Below are 27,284 nucleotides of genomic sequence, written 5' to 3'. Positions count from 1 at the left end.
TCCTTGAAAGTGGAGTCGTAGGTGGATAGGATAGTGAAGAAGGTATGCTTTCCTTTATTGGTCAAAGTATTGAGAACAGGAGTTGGGAGGTCATGTTGTGGCTATACAGGACATTAGTTCTGCAATCCTGCTCTCCTTCCTTTCAGAATGATGTTGTGAAACTTGAAAGAGTTCAGAAATGATCTACAAGGATGTTGCCAGGGTTGGAGGATTTGAACTATAGGGAGAGGTTGAATAGGCAGGGGCTTTTTTCCCTGAAACGTCAGAGGCTGAGGGGTGACCTTATAGAGGTTTATAAAATCATGAGGGCATGGATACGACAAATAGACAAAGTCTCTTCCCTGGGGTGGGGGAGTCCAGAACTAGAAGGGCATAGGTTTAGGGTGAGAGGGGAGAGATATAAAAGAGACCTAAGGGACAACGTTTTCATGAAGAGGGTGATACGTGTGTAGATGAACTGTCAGAGGAAGTGGTGAAGGCTGGTACAATTGCAACATTTAAAGGCATCTGAATGGGTATATGAATTGGAAGGATTTAGAGGGATATGGGCTGGGTGCTGGCAGGTGTGACTAGATTAGGTTGGGGTATCTGGTCGGCATGAACGGGTTGGACCGAAGGGTCTGTTTCCGTGCTGTACATCTCTACGACGCTATGACTCTATTTCACTTGGGACAATATTGCTCCTTCATCTCTTTTATTATCAAAATGAAAAGAACTTTTATCATATTGAATATACAGATATAGCATACTGACAAACAAGCACCAACAAGAAATCTGTTACATTATGACTGAAAAATAATAAAAGAATTATTTGAAAAAAAATACAAGTGGAGCAGAAATCGTGTCTGTTCAGCAGGCTCTCACCGAAGGTTCCTAGCTGTATGTAACCTGTTAAATAATCCGATGTTGTATACCCCTTAATGATTTCTAAAATTAATTAATTATCATGTCTGTCACTCCAGCTGATCTGAAGAGACACTTGAAGCAGGGGTCCTTCCTAAATGCCAAACCTAAAATTTTAAGTCTAATCTGAAGGATTCTTTGAGCACAATAAACTATCATTGAATAAATACAGCATACCAATCATTCAAAAGAATATTTTTGGCCTAACAATAATTTGTCAACAAGTGCAGCATTTTGAATGTTCAAGTTTGGATGTAATCAATTCTATTCAATCCTTTTAGGATGTGAATGTCCTGACCTACATCTCACACATATACGTATACTGTTACAACTGAGATTGAAGGGGCACACTGATTCCTTCCCCTGTCCCAGTCCCTCATTGGTCATAACAAAGATTTAATTTAATTGGTACAGTGATATTGCTCATTGCATTGATATCGGACTGTGTTTATTAGCTAGTTTATTGCAATTAAAACTTGCTCAAACAAAGGCGCAAAGATAATCTCTCTCACACACACACACACACACACAGACCCTCTCACATACACAAGCTCTCTCTCATCTACTCACACATACACCCCCCACACTCACAGCCACATATGCACCCTCTCACAGACCTATATACCCCATTACACTCTCTCTCTCTCTCTCTCTCTCTCTCTCTCTCTCTCACACACACACATACACATACACACACACACGCACGGAGAAGAAAGAAAAGAAATGTGAAAAAGCAGCAAATGTTATCTTAAAAGTATTGCGGCCAAGTGATAATTAAAGTCAGGAGAAAATGATTATTCATGGGTTACCCAAATGGTGTTCTGCAGCTGAAGTTATCTTGCATGCACACACACTATTGACTCTAGGGTACCTTCCTGGAATGGGTGGGCCTTGCTGTTTTGTCTTTTCTGGAGACAGCAAGGTCAGCTCTTTTCTTTGGGTATATTGCCTTTAAGAGAGACCACCTTCAAGATCTCCATGTGCTGTCTACATACGATGTTGAAGTCTGTCTGGCAGTTAGTCTGCTTTATATCTGCAAGCTGTACATACCACAGAAGTCAGCTGGTTCACAGTAATGCTTGCTCATTACTTGTAATGTGTTTTACTGATGTTAATGAACTAACCCATGGACTTAATCAATAATGATTACCATTGAGCCATGGGATCAAGCCACGGGCAGGATGTAGGCTCAGTAGCTAGCACTGCTGCCTCACTGTGTCAGGGACCTGGGTTCAATTCCCGCCATTGGTGACTGTGTGGAGTCTTCCCATGTCTGTGTGTATTTATACTGAGTGGTAGCTTCCCACAGTCCAAAGATGTGCAGGTTAGGTGGATTGGCCATGCTAAATGTAGGGTTACAGGATAAGGCTGGGGGAATCTGGGTGACATGCTCTTCAGAGGATGCAGACTCGATGGACGAATAGCCTCTTTCCACACTGTAGGGATTCTATGATTCAACCCTGGTTAATTGAAAAGTGTAGAAGGGCATATCAGGAATGGCAAAAGGCATAAGTGAAAATGAGATGTCAACCAGGTGAAGGTACAAAACAGAACTACTTGCATGTCAAACAACACAAACAGCAAGTGATAGACAGAGCTAAGTGATTTCACAACCAATGGGTCAGATCTAAGGTCTGAAGTCCTGCTACATCCAGTTGTCAATAGTAGTGGGCAATTGAACAACTTACTGGGGTAGGGGGGTTCCACAAATGTCCCCTACCTCAATTAAAGTTGTTATGTTGCCAAGAGGTCAGTTAGTTCAGTTGGCTGTATGGCTGGGTTGTGATGCACAATGATGTCAACAGTGAGGATTGAGTTCCTACTTCCAGTTGAACCTACCATTGAAGGAATGTCCTTCTCAACTTGTCCACTCACCTTAGCTGTGGTGACCCCTGGGTTAAACCACTACCAGTCACTTCTGTAATGAGAAAGCAGCCCTGTTATCTGGCAAGAATATGGCACTGAATAAAACCTTTATTCTGCAGAATTCTGTTCACCAGAGAGCAGTGGAAACTTTGATTGACAAAGAAGCCAAGAGAGTTGACCATTGTGAGAGGGATAGAGAGGTGATTCTGACAGGAAAGATAAATTGAGGCAATGGTCAAATCAGTCATAATCTTTATTCAATGGTGGAAAAAACTCAGGGGGCTGAATGACTCTCATAATTCTTGTATCCTCCTGTGACCATAGTCAACCGTGGCATCTTTGCTACTTTCTAGCTAAGGTTTGGTAAAGCTCAGAAATCAAGGATTGCATCAACGATTTCCTGGTCTCTCAAAGTGCTGTAGTAAATCATACAGTTATTTCCTTAGCCATGAGGAAAATTAAGCTTGATTACAGCCATTTCCCAACTTTCTCTTTTCGAATTCTGTTGGCAAATTAACAAAAGGGATTTCTGTGTTTTTTGCAGGTAACATGTGTATGATTACAGTTCATAAGGTTCATAATTGCATTCAGCCAGCATGTGTACATTTGTGAAGCATCACAAACTTGCCTTGAATGACCTGTTACATTCAAACTGTTAGTACTCAGGCAGTGACTGTGAATGTAATTAAGAGAAAGTGAGGACTGTAGATGCTGGGGATCAGAGCTTAAAAATGTGTTGCTGGAAAAGCGCAGCAGGTCAGGCAGCATCAACGGAGAAGGAGAATCGACGTTTCGGGCATAAGCCCTTCTTCAGGAATGAGGAGGGTATGCCAAGCAGGCTAACATAAAAGGTAGGGAGGAGGGACTTGGGGAAGGGGCGTTGGGAATGCAATAGATGGAAGGAAGTTAAGGTGAGGGTGATAGGCCGGAGAGGGGGTGGGGGCGGAGAGGTTGGGAAGAAGATTGCAGGTCAAGAAGGCGATGCTGAGTCTGAGGGTTGGGACTGAGAAAAGGTGGGGGGAGGGGAAATGAGGAAGCTGGAGAAATCTGTATTCATCCCTTGTGGTTGGAGGGTTCTTAGGTGGAAGATGAGTCACTCTTCCTCTAGGCGTCGTGTTGCCATGGTCTGGCGATGCAGGAGGCCAAGGACCTGCATGTCCTTGGCGGAGTGGGAGGGGCAATTAAAGGGTTCAGCCACGGGGCGTGTGGTTTGGTTGGTGTGGTCCCAGAGGTGTTCTCTGAAACATTCCGCAAGTAGGCGGCCTGTCTCCCCAATGTATAGGAAGCCACATCGGGTGCAGTGGATGCAGTAAATGATGTGTGTGGAGGTGCAGGTGAATTTCTGATGGATATTGAAGGATCCCTTGGGCCTTGGAGGGAAGGGAGGGAGGGAGGTGTGGGCACAAGTTTTGCATTTTTGCGGTTGCAGGGGAAGGTGCCGGGAGTGGAGGTTGGGTTGGTGGGGGGTGTGGATCTGACAAGGGAGTCGCGGAGGGATTGGTCTTTCTGGAATGCTGATAGGGGTAGGGATGGAAATATATCCCTGGTGGTGGGGTCCGTTTGGAGGTGGTGGAAATGATGAAGGATGATCCAATGTATCTGGAGGTTGGTGGGGTGGTAGGTGAGGACTAGTGGGGTTCTGTCCTGGTGGCGATTGGAGGGGCGGGGTTCAAGGGCGGAGGAGCGGGAAGTGGAGGAAATGTGGTGGAGAGCATCGTCAACCATGTCTGAGGGGAAATTGCGGTCTTTGAAGAAGAAGGCCATCTGGGTTGTTCGGTATTGGAATTGGTCCTCGTGGGAGCAGATGCAGCAAAGGCGAAGGAATTGGGAATATGAGATGGCGTTTTTACAGGGGGCAGGGTGGGAGGACGTGCAATCTAGGTAGCTGTGGGAGTCAGTCGGTTTATAGTATACGTCCGTGTTGAGTCGGTCGTCCGAGATAGAGATGGAGAGATCTAGGAAGGGGAGGGAGGAGTCTGAGATGGTCCAGGTAAATTTGAGGTCGGGGTGGAAGGTGTTAGTAAAGTGGATGAACTGTTCAACCTCCTCGTGGGAGCATGAGGTAGCGCCAATACAGTCGTCAATGTAGCGGAGGAAAAGGTGGGGGGTGGTGCCTGTGTAGCTGCGGAAGATGGACTGTTCCACATATCCAACGAAGAGGCAGGCATAGCTGGGGCCCATGCGGGTGCCCATGGCTACTCCTTTGGTTTGGAGGAAGTGGGAGGATTGAAAGGAGAAGTTGTTACGGATGAGGACCAGTTCAGTCAGTTGAAGGAGGGTGTCAGTGAAGGGTACTGGTTGGTTTGGCAGGAAAGGAAGAAGTGGAGGGCTTTGAGGCCTTCGTGATGGGGGATGGAGGTGTATGGGGTAATTGTGTACATTGCTTAAAAACTATTTTGATTGACCTGGCAGAAGAATTGCAACAACTCTTGACCCCGGTCCAGTTTTCTCAGCTAATGACTTCAAAATGAAACTACAATTATAGAAGTCACCTGAAGGTTTTCATTTTATTCATTCATGGGATGTGGATTTCTTTGGTTAGGATTGCATTTATTTCACGTCATTAATTATACTTCAAAAAGTGTGGTGAGCTGGCTTTGTGTACTGCTGGAGTCCTTGGGTTATAGCTACACCCACAGCGCTAATAGGGAGAGAGTGCCAGGATTTTGACTGTGACAGTGAAGGAACAGCAATATTTCCAAGTCAGGATGGTGTGGGGTCTGGAGTGGAACTTATTTATGTTCCCATGCATCTGCTGCCCCTGTCCTTTTTTTTTAGAAACAGGCCATTCGGTCCAACAAGTCTACACTGACCCTCCAAAGAGTAACCCACCCAGACCCTTACCTTATTACTTACATTTCCCCTGACTAATACACCTAACCTACATATCCTTGAACACTATGGGCAATTTAGTATTACCAATTCTAGATGGTCGCAGTTGTGCTTAGAAGATGCTCTCTAAGGAACCTTGATGAATTTCTACAGTGCATCTTATAGAGGTTCATAAAATCTTGAAGGGCATAGATTAGGTGAATAGCCAAGGTGTTTTTCTCTAGGTGAGAGGGCATAGGTTTAAGGTGAGAGGAAAGATTTAAAAGGGACCAGAGGGGCAACTTTTTCACACAGGTTGGTGTGTACAGTATATGGAATGAGCTGCCAGAGGAAGTGGTAGAGGGAAGTACATTGCAACACCTCAAAGACATTTGGATAGGCATGTGGGTCGGAAAGATTTAGAGGGATATGGACCAAACACAGGCAAATGAGACCATTTCAGTTTAGAAAACCTGGTCAGCATGGACGAGTTGGGCTGAAGGGTTTGTTTCTGTGCTTTATAACTCTATGACTGGGGAGCCCAGTACATTGGTGCAAAAGATAAGGCTGAATCATTCGCAACAATCTTCATCCAGAAACACCGAATAGATAATCCATCCTGGCTTCCTCAAGTGGTCCCCAGCATCGTGATATCAGTCTTCAGTTAATTTGATTCACTCTATGTGATGAAAAGATTGAGGCACTGGCTAGTGCAAAGGCAATGGGCCCTGACAACAATGGGCCCTGACAACAATGGGCCCTTGCCAACTTTTATAGGTGCTCCATCGAGAGCATTCTGTCTGGATGTATCACTATGGCAACTGTACCATTAAGATTGGAGACGGTTACAGAGAGTGGTGAACTCAGCCTGGACAATCACAAAGGCCAACCTCCCATCTATAGAATCCATCTACCAGGCCCGCTGTCAAGGAAAGGCCGCCAGCATTCTCAAAGATCCATCTCACCCTGGCAATGTTTTTCTACAATCTCCAACATTGGGAAGATGGAACAGAAGCCTGAACACACGCACCAGCCAGTTTCAAAACAGTTTCTACCCTACTGTTGTTAGAATATTGAATGGACTCACAAACTCTTAACAGTGCCTGTATCTGTGTTTTTGTTTTTGCTGCTGTTTACCTATTATTTACTGTCTATGCTACTTAACTTTGTGGTCTGCCTTATTGCTCGCAAGACAAAGCTTTTCACTGTGCCTCGGTACACGTGACAATAAATTCAATTCAATTCAATTCAATTCTGGCAATAGTACTGAAGATTTGTGCTCCAGAACTTGCTGCACTCCTAACCAAGCTCTTCCAGTGTGTTATAACACTGGCATCTATATGACAATGAAAAAAATTGCTCATAAATGTCTTGTTCATAAAATGCAGGATAAATCCAACCTAGTCAAATACCATGCCATCAGTCTACTCTCAAGCATCAGTAAGGTGATGGAAGGTGTCATCAATAATGCTATCAAGCAGCCCCTGCTCAGCAATAACCTACTCAGTGATGCCCAGTTTGGATTACACCAGGGCCACTCAGCTCCTGACCTCATTATAGCCTTGGTTCAAACATAGACAAAAGAGCTGAATTCCAGAGGTGAAGTGAGAGCAATTGTCCTTGACATCAACATAGCATGTGACCATATGGCATGAAGGAACTCAGGCAAAACTAGAATCGATGGTAAATGGGGGAAATCTTTCTGTGAGTTGGAGTCATACCTGGCACATAGGAAGATGGCCGTGATAGTTGGAGGTCAGTTAACTCAGCTCCAGGACATCTCAACAGCAGTTCCTCAGGGTAGTGTCCTAGGCCCAACCATGTTCAGCTGCTTCAACAATGAGCTTCCCTCCATCAAAAGTAGGGATGTTTGCCAACGATTGCACAAAGGTCAGCCCATTCACAACTCCTCAGATACTGAAGTAGTCCACATCTAAATGTAACCCCTTCTCAAGGGTAATTAGGGATGGGCAATAATCTGGCATGACACCTAAAGCCCATAAATAAAGAAAAAATGTAAGCATGTATTCATTTTACAATTCAATTCTCATGTATAAATGTAACTTGTGATGTGGCATTTGTAGTCATAAGGAGCTCAAAATGCTGTCAGTGCTTAGTTGTGCCCATTTACAATCAGTTGCAGTCCACTCAGAGCCCTCTCTATTCTGTCCCCCTCTCCACAAGAGAGACACAAAGAATAAAACCTTGAGAGGCACCACTCTGCCTCATATGGTTAACAAAGCTTCCACGATCATGTCAGAAGGATTAGCAGGTTGATTACCTCTCACAGCACCTGCCTAGATGTTTCGTCAGCAACGATTATGGAGTAAATGTGGTTGACCATGAAGATCAATGGCCCCCTCCTGTGCTCACCCCCACAACTCCTCCAACCCAGATCTTTTTGTATCATTTTAGTCAAATCTTCCTGTATGGTTTTAACAGTGATGCTTCAGTACAGCCATCCACAGCAGCACCTGGGACAAGCACCTTTAGATTAGATTAGATTACTTACAGTGTGGAAACAGGCCCTTCGGCCCAACAAGTCCACACCGACCCGCCGAAGCGCAACCCACCAATACCCCTACAACCTAACACTACGGGCAATTTAGCATGGCCAATTCACCTGACCCTCACATCTTTGGACTGTGGGAGGAAACTGGAGCACCCGGAGGAAACCCATGCAGACACGGGGAGAATGTGCAAACTCCACACAGTCAGTCGCCTGAGGCGGGAATTGAACCCGGGTCTCTGGCGCTGTGAGGCAGCAGTGCTAACCACTGTGCCACCGTGCCGCCCACCTTTGATGTGGCTACATTAGCTGCTGCATCTAGGGAAGTGTTTAAAGAACTCAAAGGTTTTAAGTGGGTAAATGAGTGAGGGAAGCTCAACTCAGAGGCTGGACAGTTGAGTTGAGCTCTGCTGATGATCACGGAGCCACACCAGGGATTAGACAGCATAATAATTCTATAGTAGGTATTGTGTAGTAAGCCTAAGTCTCCAAAGCTATGCTTAGTATGAGAAATATTCATAGGTTCCTCTCAGCAGCCCCGACAGTCCATTGGCATGGGGATAGTTATACTTTCTAGACAACTAAAATGCACACACATTTGCATTTCTAGTGTGTATAGCATTGTTTCTGCAGCTCACTGGTGCTGTTATTTCATGAGAAGATCTGGCCCAATTTATTTGACCATGTCATGAACAATCCTTTCATGATAACAAGTCCTGGGAAGGGGCTTGACCTAAAATTTTCAACACAGAAACAGACCCACTGAGCCATATGATCATCTGAATAGCCACGTACCACAATGAAGTGATGTTCTCGGGAGTCATTTCTTCAGTGATCTTTATTGGAAAGTGTAAGAAGACAGTCAAGATTTAACTGTGAAGCCACTGGTACCTGAATTATTTAAAAGTTCTTTTTTTCAAGATATGTACTTTTATTCATCGAATAAATAAAGTACTGTTACGGGAAGTTAAAGAAAATTCAGCGTAACTCCATACTATAAAATTTTGAAATCCAATTTAACATTAATTTTGAGACTCAGCGTCTGACCAAATACAAAAACACTCCAGCTATGAGTGTGTTTGGACAAGGTTTGCAAATTTATTAAGCAATTAAACAAGTACAGTGAAAATGATCCATAACAAGGCAATAAATTTATCTTATTCACAATGGAATAGTCGTCCTTGGTAGGCTAGGGTGCTTCTTGTCCAAAATTCTTGCTCTGTTTCCTTCTGTGTTCTGCACATGTACACAGGTCCTATTAACTCTTTCTGAACCACAATCACAGCAGCACCAGTAGTATCCCTGAAGTCTGATTGGTCCAATCAGTGCATGATTTAGACTCTGATTGGCTAGGTGAGGCATGTGCAATGCCCAGTCATTTCTTGATGCCAATTTAGGTTCCACGAATAACTCATTGTCTTACATTTTGCTAATTTTATATGAATTTTTAATTAAATTAGACAATCATCTGACTGTGACTGTGACTGTGACTGTGTCCTATTAGATCATTCACTTTTAAATAACTGTCTGTTATTTGGAGACCTGATGGGCAATATGCTTTACTGTGGCTGTTGCTATTTTAAAATAGCTACTTACTGTTAAAAACAGATTGCAAAGTTAGTTATAACTTTCAACAAAATTATATCAAACTAATACAGAACGTACACAGTGAGTAATACTTAAAAATATATACAAAGTGTCTGTAATGTAAGCAGATAGAAATCCTCAAATATTCTTACACATTCAATTTGTATATGAGTAACTAAATAGGTTGTATAGTTCAAAAGCTAACCCTACCAACAGAAGCCGAAACCTAATAGAAGTATATTTAGATATTTAGATATTTAGATACAGCATGTTTATTCTTATGAGCATCAATTTATCGAGTCATGGAGATGTACGGCATGGAAACAGACCCTTCGTTCCAACTTGTCCATGCCAACCAGATATCCCAACCTAATCTAGTCCCATTTGCCAGCACCTGGCTCATATCTCTCTCAACGCTTCCTATTCATATACCCATCCAGATGCCTTTTAAGTGTTGTAATTGTACCAGCCTCCACCACTTCCTCTGGCAGCTCATTCTATATATGCACCACCAACAGCTTTTACATGAAAAAGTTGCTCCTTAGGTCCCTTTTAAATCTTTCCCCTCTCACCCTAAACCTATGCCCTCTAATTCTGGACTCCCCAAACCAAGGAAAATACTTTGTCTATTTATCTATCGATGCCCATCACCGTTAGCCTCTGATTGTCCAGGGAAAGCAACCCCAGTCTATTCAGCTTCTCCTTATAGACCAAACCCTCCAACCCAGGCAACATCCTTGTAAATCTTTTCAGAACCCTTTCAAAGTTCACAACATCCTTCCTATAGGAGGGAGATCAGAATTGCACAGAATATTCCAAAAGTGGCATAACCAATGTCCTGTACAACCGCAATATGACCTTCCAACTTCTTTACCCAATGCTCTGACTAATAAAGGAAAGCATACCAAACATCTTCTTCAATATCCTATCTACCTGAGACTCCACTTTCAAGGAATTATGAGCCTGCACTCCAAGGTCTCTTTGTTCAGCATTGTAATACTCTTAATATTTATGATTATAGGGGACATTTCAAATTGAAAGATACAGCAAGTATAATAGAAAGAAACTTTCCTCCAAGCAGCTCTGAGTTGCTTCAATACAATTTCTATGCTACTGATTGTGACAATGAAGATTCCAGTCTGTGAAGTTCTATAGTTTCCAGGCTTTTGGTGTATCATGGCTGAAGGCAGAGATCTTTTGCCATTGTGTCTGCAAATCCGCAGTGGCTAGCCCAAGCTTAAGAGTATGCTAAATGAAATGATGTAGTGTCTAGGTGTCATTTCTTTGCACATGCCCACCATTATTATCCAGATATGTTCTGACCTCATGATCTGTTGTAGATACAATGATAGCTTTCTTATCTTCAGCAAGGTATTTGTATGTGATGAGGTGATACCTGTTAGCTCCCATTACTTAAGAGTTGAGACATGGCTAATATGGTATCAGAAGATTCAATTGGTTTCTATCACCCACATATACCATAATCAGAGGTGATTCCAACTAAGCAATTCAAGATTGTATCCAAAGTAGAAACTCTATTATACAATGTTTTGTCATAGTATGATCAACGTCTGGGCACATTCCATTTTCTGTTTCTGATGTGGGCTATTTTCTTGAGCTGTCTGTGGCAAGGAAATAATTATGGAACATGCTTAACTCCAAGTAATTGTTTTACATAATAGTTTTAATGTTGTATTAAACATTTTGCATTCCTTCGTACACTGACAAAAGTACCAGATATTTGAATTACTAGTTCAAGGACTAATTAAATACTCGACTAGAAAAAGAAAAAGGATCTAAAATGTATTTTAAAGTGTCTTAGTTACTTTAGCTTATTTTCTTTCTCTGGAAGTTCCTCAGAGCAAGAAGGACACTTTGATTGTTGCTGTTTGGTCACATTGTGAAGATACCTGTCATAGTCATTAGAACTCCTGACTTAAAGGTAAAGTCTATAAGCTCACCCACCAGTCAAATTATTCAAAATAATTGAACAACATTTGATTATTTAAGATACATTTGGATACTGGAAAACAAATAAGTTTTTGAGAAAATGTTCAAGTCTTATAAAGGATGTGAAATAGAACATTTAGAAATGCATAATATGAGTCAGTATGGCTTCATGAAAGGGAAATTGTGTCTGACAAATTTACTAGAATTCTTTGAGGAATTAACAAGCAGTATGGATTAAGGCAAAGCAGTAGAAATAATATATTTGAATTTTTGGGAAGTTTTTGATGAGATAACACATATTTGGCTACTTAATAAGAAAAGAGCTGATGATGCTGGAATTGTATATTGGCATTGATAAATGACTGTCTAATAGATGACAGCAAGTTGGATTAAGGTGACAGTTTCAGGATGTCAACCTGTGGAGTGACACAGGAATTGGTGCTGGGGCCACAATTATGTCCAATATATATTAATGACTTGGACAAGGAAAGTGAATGCCAAGTTTATGTTGGATGATTAAAGAAAAATAAGTGGGAGGCAAGTGGTGAGGATGAAGTAAAGAATCTGTCGAGGGGCATGGATAGATTAAGTGAGTGGGCAAAAATTTAGCAGTTGGAATATAATATGGGGAATTGAGTGATTATGCATGTTGGCAGGAAGAATAGAGGAGCTGAATATTATTTAAATGGAGAAAAACTACAGAAAGGAGAGATCTTGGAGTTTGTATCCATGAATCACAAACAGCTTGCATCCACATAATAGGGAAGGCAAATGGAACATGGGCCTATATTTCAAAGGGAATGAAATATAAAATTGGAAGATTTTGTGAAAACTGTACAAAGCATTAGTCAGCCCACAGCTGGAATACTGTGGGAGTCCCTTATTGGAGGAAATATATACTGGCATTGGAAGCAGCCTGGAGAAGAGTTACAGGGCTGGTAGCAAGTACAGGTGGACTGCCTTATGAGGAAAGGTTGAACAGATTGGACCTGTACTCTTTGGAATATGGAAGAATGAGACACAGCCTTATTGAAACATACTGACAGAGAACTTAACAGGTTAGGTGTGAAAAGGTTGCTTCTGCATTGGGCAAGAGTCTAGGACGAGAGGGTGTAAGTTTAGACTAAGGGGTCATGCATTTAAAGAATTTCTTCTCTTATAGGATTGTGTAATTGTGGACTTCTTTAGCACAGAGGGCCATTGTCTGAGTTGTTAAGTATGTTCAAGATAGACAAACTTTTTATCAGTAAATGAATCAAGGATTATAGGGAAAAGGCAGGAAAGTGGAGTTGTATTTTATCAGATCAGCTGTGATCTCATTGAATGATGAAATATACTCAATGGGCTGAAGGGCCTACTTGTGCTTCTATGATTTTGGTCTAACAGTCTTAAATTATAGGTTAAGAAAGGAAACAATTTTTGTAATCTTTTTCTTATTTTTCAGTAGAACCAAAGAGGCAAAGAGAAACGATACCTACAGAAGAAATCACACCCTTATAATCCCCAGTTCATGTCATGGGTATGAGATTTCTCATCTAAATTTTTTAGCAGATTGAAGTGGAATGGTCATTGTTTACTCTAAATGTTAACTCCAGTTCCTGAAATCATGGGATTACATTTTTTAAAGAATACGACTCTAGATGACAATATCTCCAATCAAGAGGAGGGACACAGTCTTTTGAAAATAGTATCAATCGCCACCATTACTGCAATTGTAAGCTTTATAACTATAATTGGTAACATTTTAGTCATTGTCTCATTCAAAGTGAACAGCCAACTTAAGACTGTGAACAATTATTATTTGTTAAGCCTGGCCTGTGCTGATCTCATCATTGGAGTGTTTTCAATGAACCTCTACACCTCTTATATTCTAATGGGTTACTGGTCGCTGGGAAATCTGACATGTGATTTGTGGCTGGCATTAGATTATGTAGCTAGTAATGCTTCTGTCATGAATTTGCTCCTCATTAGCTTTGACAGGTATTTCTCAATCACACGCCCTTTGACATATAGGGCTAAGCGTACACCTAAAAGGGCTGGCATAATGATTGGACTGGCTTGGTTAATATCTTTTGTATTATGGGCCCCAGCCATTGTATGCTGGCAGTACCTGGTTGGAGAAAGGACAGTGCACCCAAATGAGTGCCAGATACAATTTTTATCCGAGCCCATTATTACTTTTAGCACAGCAATAGCTGCTTTCTATATTCCTGTGTCGGTGATGACGATATTATACTGCCGTATCTATAAAGAGACAGAAAGGCGCACTAAGGATCTGGCAGAGCTTCAAGGAACAAATGTGGGGTCTGAAAATGAAGTTGCGCCTTCCAAAAAGACTCTTTTGAAGTCCTGTTTTGGCTGTGAAGGCAACAAACTTTCAAACAAGGAAATTTGCGAAGTTTCATGGTCTTCTTCAAACAGGAGCACAACAGTGACTCTAAAATCCACGCCTACACCAAATGTCACAGAGCAGTGGCTAAGCAGTAGCAAAATGGGATCTTTTGTTAATCGCCCAGCATCAGGCAATGATGAAAAGCTTGCCACAACATCAGTCAGTTCAGGATCTCAAGAGCAAAATCAGGCCAATGTGAGTGGTGGTGAAGATGACGCAAGGATGTCCTTTGGTAAGCATCCTATCATAAATGATTATGAAAATCAAAACACCTTGATGACCCCTCTAAAAAAGATGAGTGATAAAAAATATGTTTCTTACAAATGTAGTAAATTGGCTGTTAAGAATGGAAGTTTCTCATCAACTTCAGATGCAAGTAATGGAAGCACAGAAGGAAAGGTAACACCCTGTTCATCTGCTGACTCAGAAGGTCGAACTATTAGAAATCTTGATCAAAATCTTGGTATCCAGATCACCAAAAGAAAACGGTTGGTTCTGGTCAAGGAAAAAAAGGCTGCCCAGACGCTTAGTGCTATCTTACTAGCTTTCATCATCACCTGGACACCTTATAACATTATGGTATTAGTCTCAACATTCTGTTCAAATTGTATCCCATTGTCATTGTGGCATCTTGGATACTGGCTGTGCTATGTCAACAGCACAGTCAACCCAATGTGTTATGCTCTGTGCAACAAAACATTTCGTAAAACATTTAAGCTGTTGTTATTATTTCAATGGAAGGGAAAGAGAAGTGAAGAGAAATCAGGCTGCCACAGTCAGTACTCAGCAGCCAACAAGTAAACTACACAATGTTCGTGATAGAGTAAAATCAACATTTAATTTGAATCATGCAATTCACTTTATACATCACATGTGACCAACAGCACTTTGTGATTAATGGCAGGGTTTTATGTTTGTGGGTCAGATGCAGAATTGGGACAACAGCCTAGACATTGTTTTGTGGGGAATGGAAATGGAACAGACCAGCATACGTAAAAACCAATATAAACGACAGCCAATCTCACAAGAAATGAGTCAGATTTTCCTGTTGTAGCACTATTTCAAGCAAAGGACGTCAAAGTGGCAGGGATAACCTGTACAATTTGCTAGGTCTCAAGGTTCATAAATATTTTGCATGTCACAGTGGCAAACACTTCACTATGTGAAAGACTATTAAATGAAACACAAGACTCAGTGCTAAAATTATTTGCTACATACTGCATCATAGTGCAATACTACTCAGGAAATTGTGTCTTCACCTTTACTAGACAGCTCTTCCTGCTTTTAGCTAATTTATTTCGCTCTTTTGATTTGTCCTCCTTTCTTAAAAGCAGGAACACCCTTCAGGCATTCTTTCACAGCCACCTGTGACCTCAATGCTCTACTTTCTGCTGAAAATCACACAAAACCAGGTTATAGTCCAACAGGTTTAATTGGAAGCATACTAGCTTTCGGAGCGACGCTCCTTCATCAGGTGATAGTGATAGAGTAAAATCAACATTTAATTTGAATCATGCAATTCAGGTGATAGTGGAGGGCTCAATCGTAACACAGAATTTACAGCAAAAATTTGCAGTGTGATGTAACTGAAATTATACAGGCTACGACAATGGATGAATGGGCACCGTACAACAATCAACAGACAGGACGGTTCACTCCCAGTTGGGGAACACTTCAGTGGTCCAGGACATGCAGCCTCGGACCTTCGGGTGACCATCCTCCAAGGTGGACTTCGGGACAGGCAGCAGAGGAAAGTGGCCGAGCAGAGGCTGATCGCTAAGTTCGGTACCCATAGGGAGGGCCTTAACCGGGACCCTTGGTTCATGTCACATTACAGGTGATCACCATTGCACTACACACACACACACACACACACACAGACAGGTACACAAAGACGCGCACACCTGCACCCATACACATCTTTATAGACATACACACTCCCACACTCACACATACACCCCCTCACAGACTTAAGACACTCTGCACTCACTACACACACACACACACATACTTTCTCACACTTACAACCCCCACCCCAGACAGACAGACACACACACAGACAGACAAAGACCCACATGCACACATATATTTTGTGTGGTGAATTTGTACTTGCAGAGTTACATTGCACTTTGCTCAAAAACTACATACATTCATGTAGAGCTCTGAGCTCAAAAACTGCATGAATTCATGTAAAACTCTGTTATCTAACTTTTTAGATTAGAATCAATCTAAACATCAGGTCATAGACAGAGAACACAGGGGGCTAACGCCTTCAACATATTGTCTAGTTACCACCATTGTTAACAGCTAACCCGAGAATGCAACTTTAAAAAAAGGGTTTTGTGATTTACACATGGAAGAAGTGAAATTATCACTGTATTCTAACAGATGAAAGGCTTAACAGACAATCAATTTTTCAATGTATAATTTCAGTTATATCACACTGCAAATTTTTGCTATAAATTCTGTGTTACGATCGAGCCCTCCACAATCACCTGATGAAGGAGCGTCGCTCCGAAAGCTAGTGTGCTTCCAATTAAACCTGTTGGACTATAACCTGGTGTTGTGTGATTTTTAACTTTGTACACCCCAGTCCAACACCGGCATCTCCGAATCATGACTACTTTCAGCTGCATTTGTAACTGTCAGTAGGCTTTTGGAAAGGAGGGGAACACAAACCATCCAAGGCCACCCTGATATTCCCTTTACTAAATGCTCAGACAACTGGTCTTTCCAGCAGGGGTTATCAGATTTACAATCAGGAATGGAAACTCGAGGAGACTTTTCCTTTCCTGTCAGCCATAACTCAGTGGTAGCATTCTTACCTCTTCATCAAAATGCTTTTGGAAATTCAATCCTGCACCAGAGCCTTGAGCACATAATCTAGCTGAGATGTCAGTGCAGGACTGAAGACAGTGCTGCACTGTTGGCAGAGTCATTCCAAGAAGGCCACTCCCATGATATAAAAGAGGGCACTTTATGAAAAAGAATAGGCAGTTTTTCCAATATCTTGGACAATGTTTACCTCGATTGATATAAAATGCAGCTTGTCTGATCATTACTATTTGTGGGAGCCTGCTATGGTCAAATTGGCTTTCAGGTTTCCTATATTTAACAGTGACTGCACTTCAAATTTACTTCTTTACAAGTGCGTTGGAGCATCCTGATGTTATGAAAATTACAATATAAATACAAGTCTTTCTTTTTAACCAAGGGGCATTGTAGTCAATTGCAATAACTCTATTGTCACTCTGACCAAAATCAGCAAACTCATCACTTCCAGGAATTGAACCCCAGGGCCTTCTGCTCTCTATAAGAATGGTCATTAACACAAATCACAAAGGAATGCAACATGAGCTTTTAGGGAGTTTCTAATTATAATAACGCCTTTTGGGATAAATGGTGAAGCGAAAGACAGCACTCACTAGGAAAGAAGTAGGATGATGAGAAAAGAGGAAGTGAATCACTATATGAGAAACTGATGTTCATTCTGCTCCAACAGAAGTATAAGAAAAGGCTATCATTACCTGTCTGAGCTCTACATTTACAGAATGCTCTACATGTGTAACCAGAAGAAATTAAAAAAAGGAGCAAAATTCTCCAAAAATGTTAGTGGTGTGCAGCGATAGAAGTTTTTGTACAGTACAAAAATAGTATCCTTTTGGGGTGTGACTTTTTCCTGAACCTAAGTGATGACGTATAAGGATTGGGTTGGATAGAGTGCTGGAATTAGGTTGGTTTAAGTTGAGCATCTGATGTAGATACCTTCACACCTTTAATGGTAGTTATCGCCCACAGTGAATGTGATGCCTCTGCATGCCATTGTAGTCTCACATTGCCGAATACATTAGAATACATAATGCGAGGGTGTGACAATATTAGACTTTTGTGGTTGAAACCAGATACTTGTACGCTTTACACATTTCCTCATGTACCCCTCCAAGTGTTTTGAAGGCATATGAAGAAACTTCAAGATAAATGTGGCCAGAAACTAATTGTTAAAATAAATTTATTTCACAGTGAGTGAACAAGCTACTTAGCAGTTTTGATCAAACTTATTTAATTCAGTCAATTTTGTCTTTGCATATTAATGCAAAAGCAATGTACCCTGTATATGCTACACTTGCCATCTCAATGTACTTTGCTTGATTTAAACAAGCTAACTCATATCCAAAATGTGCATTCATTACTAGTGTGTTCTGTCTGTCACTTCTTAGATTTGGTTCTATTCACAACCAAGGGGGATAGCTTCTAGATTGCTCTAAGAAAACATTCAAGTTCAAGGATTTCTTAGCACAATGAATGCAAGATGCTTGCCAATTCCTGAGCATAGTAACTTGTCCTACAGAATTTGAGTCTTGCTGAAAAATATTTACAGTTGAAGCTTTTTATCTCGTGTTCATCAGGACAAACACAAGAATTCCACATTTCAATGGGAACAACAATTTATACAGTACAAGAAAATACTGATGATTGTTTTGTGAGTCTATTGGTTGAGGCATTGTTGTTATTATTATTGCTATTGTTTATATTTTTAAAAATGCACAATGTATAGACATTTTATTTGTCTGCAGGGGACAGATTCCTGTATATAAATATGCGTAGCTTCTAGTGAACATATGTAAGATGTACTGTGAGCTCAGTTGTTAATCTTAAATGGCTTATCACATCCAGGATTATTCAGCCAGTGTCTCATTTTTTCAAGCAATGAATTAAATATTCATTACAATCAATTGGAAAGCAATATACAAAGTTCTAGTCACATTTAGTGTATTTTTCTATAAATAAAACCCATGTTTTTACTTTTAAAGAATTATATTCAGAAGTAACTACTTTTCAATTCCTTAATCAAACTATCCAAAATATCACAGATGTCTTTTCATTTTGAGATCCATCTTCAAATTCAGTTCTGAGAACGGACAACATGTCAGCTCTTTTCTCTCCTCACAGATGCTACCTGACCTGCTGAGATTTTCCAGCATTTTCTCTTTTGGCAACACTGTCCTCATTGTGTTGGATATTGTGTGACACTTACACTGAGTAACTCCAGTCCAGTTTCGACTCAGCATTGGGTCCATAGACAAAGTTCTTGTTAATTATGTATAACTTAGTAATCAACACTGCCTTTCAGGGAAAAAAAAATCATAAGGATGGCTGGTATGGAGACTATACAAGATTCTATTGATACCCTCTGGAAGGTCTCCTGAAACAGCATTGTTGAGCTACATAGAACAAGCTTTACTTTACATCTGGTCAACATAAGGACCTCGTTGATGTGATGGTTCCATAAATGCAGAATGATAATTCTTCAGTTTCATGAGCACAAAAAAAATTGACGGTTATTAAAGTGAGTACATGTTTATAATACACTTAGACAGCACTTGACCATCCTTTTTATAACTTTGTAAAATTGCTGATTGAAAATGTGTTATCTTACCCCCCAATCAAACTGGCCCTTTCCCAGATGTTCTGTTTTTGCCCTTGATATCAATGTTGTTGTTTGATACAAAGCACTTTCTCTTGTTGCCATTATGGACTTTATTGAGTCACAGAAGATGCTGTGATGATTGCAATCCTGAAATCTTTAACTGAATTCTGTTCAAGTGAGATATTCATTTAGAGATGTCAACCTAAAGGTATTTTAGCAATGATTTATCACAGAATAAAGGTTTAATAGTTATTCTCATTTCATGACATGCATAGGTTATTACTTGAGTTGTACAAATATTAAACTGGAGTGATTTTGTTTCTACAGAATGACAGTCTTCTCTAATGCACATCTAATAATTTTGATAATCAAAAGGAATAGGCACATGCACATAACTAAAAAATGTAGTCAAACCTGGGATACTTGTGCATTATTTGGTCAGTGGAAATTGTATCTGTGTTAAGTCTGTACTCTTCCAAATTTCAGGACGTTTTATCACTTACCTGCTTCATTTGAAGACTCTGCAACTATATATGGTGAGAGTGATCTGCTTAAATGCTAACTGTTGTAATGATTGTTTAGCCCTCATATGAAGTTTGTTGTTGGATACCTAAGTAATTTATTCACAATTTCTATCTATTAATGTTGAACTAAGTTGAAAAATTGAATGAAAAGGTTTTATTAATAAAGTATTGGTATTACAAATATTCAGTTGGTTTGTAAATGTTTGCACATTATTGTGTTGATTAAAACAATCATTTTGCCATAAATGCTTCACAGAGATGCCAACAAACCAGAGTTTAACAATCTGCCTGGTTCATAGTGATACATGCATAACCCATAAATAAATTTGTTTTTGAAATGAATGCATTTGTAATTAGAAAAGGTAGCACAATTTAATTGCTTTACTTTTCTCTTGTTGATAATAACTTTCATCAGGATATAATTTAAGAATCATTGATTTTGCATCCAATTAAGCACTCATTGTACATGAACTCCTGAATGACTCCTCGTGGGATATCCAACTGCTAGACCATCACAGTAGAGCACCACAATTTTCAGCAGATTCCACTTCCAGCTGGAATGTTATTCACAAATAGAGGCAAAATCTTACTGTTATTTTCTCTTTTGGTCTAGCTTGCAAATATAATAAAACTAATTGCTGTACTTCTATTGCACATGTAGGTTAGATGGCAACAATAATATGTAGAGTTCATAGTTCCCCTATAATTATAACAGAACTGTTTGAGATATTCAGCCAAACATAGTGACACCAGTCACTATCTGTATTATGCCCACTCCACAATAGAAATTTACTGCCTTACAATATTGAAACTGCCCACAGAAACATTCATACACACATCAATCATACCCTCCCACTTGGAATTTGGAGGTGAAGTAATACCTTTTAAGACTTAGAATTGAGATTTGTCACTTGTGAACCCATTCTTTCCCTTTCTTTTAGCTTCACTTGTTACATTTTCTGTCACTATGTCTTCTCTCCCCTCCCTTCACCACGATGCGACTATCTGTTCATTCCAATCTGGTAGTTAGACACACCATTGTTCTACCATTCTCACATTTCAATCACTTAATCTGAACTATCAACATCCTCTCTCTCCCAGCACTCTAGACCCCCTCCCCACTATTGTGTAAAATTCTGTCCCCTCCACACTACAGGGTTCTGAAGAAGGGTTACACCTGGAACTTCCACTTCTGTGTTCTTCCAACCTCCTGCATGTTTATCCTCCACACTGCATGTTAGTTCTGATGAAGAGACAGCTAGACTCAAAATGTTAACTTGTTCTCTCTCCTTGGATGCTGCCTTGCACGCTGTGATTTCCAGCACTTTTTGTTTTCAGTACAGATTCTAGCATCTGCAGTAATTTGCTCCTACATTGTCTTTGTATCTCTGTGTGGTAGTCGCTTGGAATGAGGATGGTTCTTGCTCACAGTAAGAGTTGAGTCTTTTAATGTGGGGAGCTGTTTTGCACTGGCTGATCAGAAAATTCTTCCACTCTTGCTACCTTCCATATGCATATCACAAGGATATAAATGGTCATAATCAATTGGTTTGGGCCCATTATGATAAATCTTTGGTGGCCATCAATATGTAAAGAGGGACTTAAATCTCTGGTTCAGAAGGAGGGATGCTACTTCTCTTATTTTCTTTTGAAGAAAAATTGAAAGAGAGGGGTTCAGTACCGAAGGAGAAGGAACCAATTACAATTTCAGCTAATATAATGTCTAAGAAAGGAAGTTGAATATAGGAGCAAATTACTAGACACAAAACGTTAGCTTGCTCTCTCTCTATGGATGCTGCCTGACCCGCTGTGATCTCCAGCATTTGTTATTTTCAAGGGAAGTTGAATGATTGATAGTTTACTGAGAAAGAAGTCAAGGTGGTGGATGAAATTATTTTGGAGAAGGCATGGATGCAAGTAAAAGAGAAATGATACTGCAAATGGGGTTCAGGGCAATAGCAGGGTAGCCATATTTGACTTGGTGGGCATGTGCTGTGGGAAAAGGGAACAGAAAGCCAGCTGTACAAGTGGCTTCAATATTACCAAAATGGAAGATCAGAAGATCTTTGCAAATTGTCTGTGTAATGGAGGTGTCATGTATCAATAGTTCACCTCACTGTACTTAATGAATCAAACAAGATCCTCACAACACCACTCTTACATGTAATACAGTAGAATGGATATCCTTCAGAAATGTTATTGATGGACTGAAGATATTGATTCAGTGCAGGATAGAGATCTTAATAGTATTTACCATTTGAAGACAGATTTAGAAACTGAAACAGAATTTTGTGTTTGGTCAATTCAAGAAGCATAAATTTATCATAGCCACTGTCATTTTTCTTGAAGAAACTTAAACCAACAGATTTTTAATTTGAACTGAACTCTTCACCAGTGAGAAAAAAAGTTTGTCCTTCAAAACTATTGATTAAAGTAAGAGCTACAGATTTTACAACTGAGGAGAATCCAGTTTAGAAAATAGAGCAAAGTTGGTTGTAAGAGCTTGAATTGCATTTTGAAGAAACTCTGGTTTGGTTATGATTCGGAGATGCCGGTGTTGGACTGGGGTGTACAAGGTTAAAAATCACACAGCACCCAGGTTATAGTCCAACAGGTTTAATTGGAAGCACACTAGCTTTCGGGGCACTGCTCCTTCATCAGGTGATTGTGGAGTATAAGATCGTGAAGATCTTTTTCAGTTTTTAATTTCAGTTACACCACACTGTAAACTTTTGCTATAAATTTTGTGTCTTACGATCTTATACTCCACAATCACCTGATGAAGGAGCAGCGCTCCGAAAGCTAGTGTGCTTCCAATTAAACCTGTTGGACTATAACCTGGTGTTGTGTGATTTTTAACCTGGTTTGGTTACTTCAGCTTGTTTTTTTTTATATATCTGTCATGAACACTGGATTTCACCATCAGTATTTTCATTTGGATTCTGAAATATATTTTTTTCTTGTGCTTGCAAGTTTTGTACTTGTTAAAAAGTATTCACATTCTCTTTTTCAACCAGCATCAACATCACACATGCACTGTTAACTTGTAGATATAGTTTACTCTGCTCAACAATATGCCTTACCCCCAAACCTGAACTATTTCCTCTTGACATTTTAGCTTTCAATAGCTTTTTCAGCAACACTGCAAATGTAATTTAGTTTCAGCTCTTTACACGCATCTTACAAAGAATTCTGTCCCTTCATCTGAGCTAGATTTGAATCAAATTTGCAAAAGTAAAATAATTACATTCAGACCCATTGAACCAGTCAATCTGAATCATGTCTTGAAAGGATTCATCATTTTTTTTCCATAAAAATTAGTTCATACATGCTGTACCAAGCGGTGTAACAAATTTATTCAAACTACGTTGGATATATGTATTTGTTATTACCCTTGCAGTAAATGGTACTTTAATATTCCTAAATACAACATTTACTTAAGAAAAATGACAAATTAAAGTATGAATTGGATTGATTTGCAGTTTTGCGTAATACACCAAAATTATAGTTCATCATGCGAGCTATTGCTACATTTATCTCGCTTCTTATTAGGTTTTACCATCATCCACGCATATTTGCACAGATTTTCTTTATTGCAATCATTCTGCCAGTACAGAATATTTCTTCTGTTCAGGTTGGCTCCAGCACAGGCATTGTACCACCATCCTCCACCTGAAATCCCATTCAGCTCAACTTTAGCACAGTTCTGAAAGTAGTTGTCGTTATCACTATCTTTTGTGGTGAATTTTTGGTTATCATGGATATATGCTTCTGTATCTTGTGTCAAAGCATCAGCTGCTGTTCCTTGATAAAGACCAAGCCTAATTTTGTACTTGGCTTTTTCATGTTCAATAAGGAATGGATCATATTCTCCCCATTTCATTTCGCCATTAATATCAATTAGCTTTATTCCCAACTTGTATGCTCTTGGCTTGCTCGTAAGTCTGTGCATGAATTCATTGCCCAGCCAATGATCGCCATTAACCAATCCAAATCCTTGCTTGTAGTCCTCCCATGTTCGGTCAAAATCCAAGGAAGTATTAGCAGTGATGTGCTGGACCACGGTCCAGCCGCCTTCTGCACTGTGCATATCACAATACACAACTATAAGATCCTTCATTAGTTGAATGATATAAAGGCCGTCTTTAGCCTTACCTTCTGACTGCTGAAAAATTTCATAACAATCATTGGGAAAACCTACATAACAGAGACATCAGTTAAAACAGCATCACAGCTCAGTTTTAGAATTTCACATTGTTTTGGCATCTCTTGTATTTATTTTACAAAAGCTCCTTGTAAGTAAAGAATTCTCTGCTGTATCATTCTCCAATTCTATTAAAGCTCATTTTAATGAGTTAGTTTGCTACATGGAGTCATACAGCATGGAAACTGACCCTTCTGTCCAACCAATAATATATCCCAAACTAAATAGTCCCATCTGCCTGCACTTGGCCCATATCCCTCCAAACATTTTTTTTTAGATTAGATTACATTACAGTGTGGAAACAGGCCCTTCGGCCCAACAAGTCCACACCGAACCACCGAAGCGCAACCCACCCATACCCCTACATTTACCCCTTACTTAACACTACGGGCAATTTAGCATGGCCAATTCACCTGACCTGCACATCTTTGGACTGTGGGAGGAAACCGGAGCACCCGGAGGAAACCCACGCAGACACGGGGAGAATGTGCAAACTCCACACAGTCAGTCGCCTGAGGCGGGAATTGAACCCGGGTCTCCGGCGCTGTGAGGCAGCAGTGCTAACCACTGTGCCCCCGTGCCGCCCGTACGTACACGTACGTACCTACATGTCTTTTAGATGTTGTAACTGTACCCATATGCACCACTTTCCCAGGAAGTTCATCCTATACACAAACCACTCTCTGTGCAAAAAATTGGCCCTGTTTTTTTTTAATCTTTCTCCTCTCACCTTAAAACTATGTCCCCTAGTCTTGAAATCACCCATGTGAGGGAAAAGGTACCTGCCATTCACCTTATCTATATCCCTCATTATGTTATAAACCCTCTATAAGGTTATTTCTCCTACATTCCAATGAAAAAATGTCCCAGCCTATCCAGCCTCACCTCATAACTCAAACCCTCCATTCCCAGCAAGCTCCTGGTAAAGCTCTTCTGAACCCTCAATAATATCATTTCTGTAACATGAGCTCTTACAAATAATTAGTTTATTCTAAGTACTTTATTTTTCTATTGGCCAATTCTTACAGACTTTTTCAATGATAAAATAACATGCCAATAAAAGCCTGATCTGTAATCACACTGTATAATGTCATGTGGTAAGAATGAGCAAGGGGATATAATGGTTAGTGCATTATTGACACACAATGATATTCACAATACCTTGAACTGAAAGTTAATTCAAACTTACCATCTTTCTGTTCCATATTGATGATATCAGCATAATCCTTTGAAGACAGGAGCTGGGCATTTTTCAGTTCTATAGATAGTTCAGCACTTGTCAAAATGGTGCACTTCAGCAACATAAGTAGAATGCAGGTGAAAAAGCCCCACAGATTCATGGCTACAATTTCTTTCAATCGGTCTGGAAACTGTAACTGAACAAAAAATGATTAAGTTTGTGTCAAACATTTACTTGTTGTTGGATTAAAGATTTTCCCCATTTATGCTGTTTCTTCTTACAATTTTTTTTTCACTTGGAGTTTGAGCTTTCAGACAGCCTCCTGCCAACAGCTTTGGCCTCAACACCAGATGTTACAAATGGAGTCTAGAAACTACCTGTCAGTCCAATTTGACTACTAGAGTTCTGATGAGTTTCTACAATTCTGGCTACAGTTCTTACATAGAGCTTCATGGAATACTAATCTTGGGAGGAGAAAGTCTAATTGACATTGCCCCCTGATACATTGCAAAAGCCATTAACTTGTAATGAGCATTTTCTGGTACAGATTATTGAGAAATCAACAATGTGAATGAAACAATCCATTCGGCAAAAATAGGTAAGAAATGGCTATAAATGATAATACATAATTATTCACTTTTTATTCCGAGCTTTCAACTGGTACACTGTGAAACAAACGATTAATTGCAGTTAAACTGAAGAATCCAGACCAGAATATATGTAACAATCTCAGATACAAATAATTTATAAATCATACCCTTGCTTGGAATTATATTCTATGCTTAAATAATCCAGAGCATTTTGAGAGTTACTGATTACTTTAAGGATCACCTTTATATGTCAGCTTTCTTGTCTCAGTCCTAAAAAAAAGTAATCATTCCAATGAGAACCTGCACAAATGTACTGCAGCTTCTGTCTTACCTTTCAAAATTAAGGAAATGAAGTTGATACAATGCAGACAAATCTCAGGTTAGCTGAAAAAAGATTTCTCAAGCAGCACAGCTGTCCTTGCTGTTTACGTGCGATCTCTCTGAACTTTGGCAGGTGCTGATCCTCCAGTCCAATGTGCAACAAGTTCTCAATTCCAAGTTGCTATCAGTTACTGAATTCCAACATTGCCAGTTTGCAGGATTTCAACAATTGCTCTTATCTATACACTTTGAACTACATTTAAGAAAAAACTGGCTTTTATAAAATACATTTCACAACCTCAGAAATTTCAAAGCAGTTAACAGCTGATGAAGCACCTTTGAAATATATTCATCGCTGTATACAGGAAAATGTGACATATGATTCCCTAGGTGGCTCAGTAAACAGCATTGAATGAGTAATATGTCATTTGATGACATTGGTGTCTAGTTACAATAAAAATCTGCATATTAATAAGAAGATCTACAGTTAATAAGGTCATTAATGAGCAATAATTCCTTTAATAGGGAACTCTCCACTGACTCATGAGAATTTCAACTCAATACCCGGAACCTAACACTGAATTGTTCCTGATTCAAGATAGGCCTCGCCCTGGAATTCTCATGTGATCCTGCAACATTTCCGCTCGATAAAATTAAACGTTGACCAACTTACCATAGAGAACATTTCTGTAGTTTTTGTACAGTGTAATGGAATCCATTCAAGAGGGCAGGTGAAACATCAGTTTAATGCTCCATGCAAGAGACAGAACCTCCACGAGAGCAATGCTCTCTTTGTACGACACTGGAGTGTGGGCCTAAATTTTGTGCTGAAATACTAGAAGCGGGGCTTGAACTTATAACCGTCCGCTTAGTGGTAAGAGTAGGAAGAGAAAAGTTACTGTAGTTCCCATTACTTTCTCATTGGTAACATCTTCACAGTCAACTTATCAACCAATCAACATCCCCATCTCCTGTGATATAATTTTCTGAGATTGTTTAAAATTTGGCACTCTTGTGTT

General features: G+C 40.0%; 2 protein-coding genes across 5 annotated transcripts in view; one reads left to right on the top strand and one right to left on the bottom strand.

Moving 5' to 3' along the window:
• Positions 1-20,435, top strand: part of LOC122553726 (muscarinic acetylcholine receptor M5) — a 179,196-nt gene extending 158,761 nt beyond the window's left edge. For 2 of the 3 annotated variants that reach the window (XM_043697983.2, XM_043697982.2), the window contains exon 2: positions 13,071-20,435. In XM_043697983.2, coding sequence (XP_043553918.2) covers positions 13,209-14,819 — 1,611 coding nt within the window. In that variant the 5' untranslated portion in view covers positions 13,071-13,208 and the 3' untranslated portion in view covers positions 14,820-20,435. The remainder of the gene's footprint in view (positions 1-13,070) is intronic. The other variant, XR_015757939.1, reaches the window with a different exon arrangement.
• A 2,872-nt stretch (positions 20,436-23,307) lies between these two features.
• On the bottom strand, positions 23,308-26,546 carry LOC122554006 (fibrinogen-like protein 1-like protein). 2 transcript variants are annotated; one of them, XM_087990015.1, is made up of 3 exons: positions 26,276-26,546; positions 25,364-25,544; positions 23,308-24,167 (listed from the first exon to the last, which is right to left on the bottom strand). In XM_087990015.1, the coding sequence occupies exons 2-3, from the start codon at positions 25,512-25,514 to the stop codon at positions 23,473-23,475; spliced, it is 846 nt and encodes a 281-aa protein (XP_087846141.1). In that variant the 5' UTR covers positions 25,515-25,544; positions 26,276-26,546; the 3' UTR covers positions 23,308-23,472. The 2 variants fall into 2 exon arrangements, with proteins under 2 accessions (XP_087846141.1, XP_087846140.1); XM_087990014.1 differs by having other exon boundaries at positions 25,364-25,550; positions 26,276-26,542.
• Positions 26,547-27,284: the final 738 nt, after the last annotated feature.

Source organism: Chiloscyllium plagiosum, unplaced genomic scaffold (genome assembly GCF_037043375.1).
Source record: "Chiloscyllium plagiosum isolate Xiang-an unplaced genomic scaffold, Cpla_swu_hap1 HiC_scaffold_8, whole genome shotgun sequence".
In the NCBI taxonomy this organism is placed as follows: domain Eukaryota; kingdom Metazoa; phylum Chordata; class Chondrichthyes; order Orectolobiformes; family Hemiscylliidae; genus Chiloscyllium; species Chiloscyllium plagiosum.
The sequence above is the reverse complement of the archived record's forward strand: the minus strand, read 5'-3'. Positions and strand labels throughout refer to the sequence as shown.